The sequence below is a fragment of the Capsicum annuum genome, unplaced genomic scaffold (genome assembly GCF_002878395.1).
Source record: "Capsicum annuum cultivar UCD-10X-F1 unplaced genomic scaffold, UCD10Xv1.1 ctg67048, whole genome shotgun sequence".
Taxonomy (NCBI): domain Eukaryota; kingdom Viridiplantae; phylum Streptophyta; class Magnoliopsida; order Solanales; family Solanaceae; genus Capsicum; species Capsicum annuum.
The window spans coordinates 484-1,520 of NW_025876465.1; the positions used below are offsets into that span (position 1 = coordinate 484).

The 1,037-nt window shown below is 41.9% G+C and overlaps 1 protein-coding gene across 1 annotated transcript; it reads right to left on the reverse strand.

Annotated features, from left to right (window-relative positions):
* Positions 1–284: 284 nt before the first annotated feature.
* LOC124893905 (zinc finger A20 and AN1 domain-containing stress-associated protein 8-like) lies at positions 285–713 on the reverse strand. Its single transcript, XM_047404736.1, has one exon. The coding sequence runs from the start codon at positions 711–713 to the stop codon at positions 285–287; it is 429 nt and encodes a 142-aa protein (XP_047260692.1).
* Between the last annotated feature and the right edge of the window lie 324 nt (positions 714–1,037).

Below are 1,037 nucleotides of genomic sequence, written 5' to 3' on the forward strand. Positions count from 1 at the left end.
TATGCATATTATACTAGACAAGGAGCCTAGAAATGAGGACAAAACAAGAACAAATTCCATGAAAATGTGCACCAAGATCATAAATAACTTACACACTAGGATTATGTAGGCTCTAGGGTACCCCCCACCCCCACCCCCACCCCCACGCAAAACCTTCATCGTCAACCTGTAAGACGAGGCCAACTTATCGAAAGATGGACATTGCTTCAGTTCACACAACCTTTTGATAGGTGCTTGTTAGATCTTATTAAGCTTTTCTGCTATGATGATAGGATTTGTTTTTGCTATTGCATTCTGACCAGAATCCTATAATCAAACGGGCAGTTGTGTTTGTCTGAATAATGATGAACTGCGCAGAAAAGATCACCACATTTGCAACTGAACCCCGTTAATCCCACACGCTTACGACAAGCTGTGTACTTTTTCAAACCCTCTTTTGACTTCACTTGTGAAATCTGAGAGGCTAAATCTGTAGATGCAACCGCGGCACCTGCAAGAGCAAGTTCTGATTCATCGCTGCTTGAGCTTCTGTGTACGGCGTCTTTGCTAGATGCAGCTGCAAGCTTTGCATGTTCCTGCTTCAGTAGTATCATGTCCTTTTGACACTTGGAACACATATTCATCGTAGCTGCACTACTGAAAAAATCACAAGCGTTGATGCAGAGGACGGGGTCTTCTGGAGCTCGACAACCTATCTCTTTAGATGACTCCATTTTTGTAGTTAACAAGTCAAGTTCAAAACCTCAAGTGTCATGCCTCAAATATTATTGGGGCGGACTGGCACCCGTAACCGAGGAGGCCTGGGAGAACCAGCTCATCACCTTATACTTCCCATGCATACCTCTATGACAACCGAAAATTTGGACAGCATCATATCGCATATAAAAGGAAATAATCACCTGTATAAGCTTGAGCACACATATATATATGTATATACAATACTTGGCTATTGGAGCCATCACGTCTATTAACAAAACACCACCTTGACTATACATTAGGTCTACAAATCCTCTAGATAATACACAGAGATTAACTAA

What these genes read in the sequence shown, in the direction of transcription:
- LOC124893905 (XM_047404736.1), bottom strand. Translation starts at nt 713, where the DNA reads ATGGAGTCATCTAAAGAGATAGGTTGTCGAGCTCCAGAAGACCCCGTC.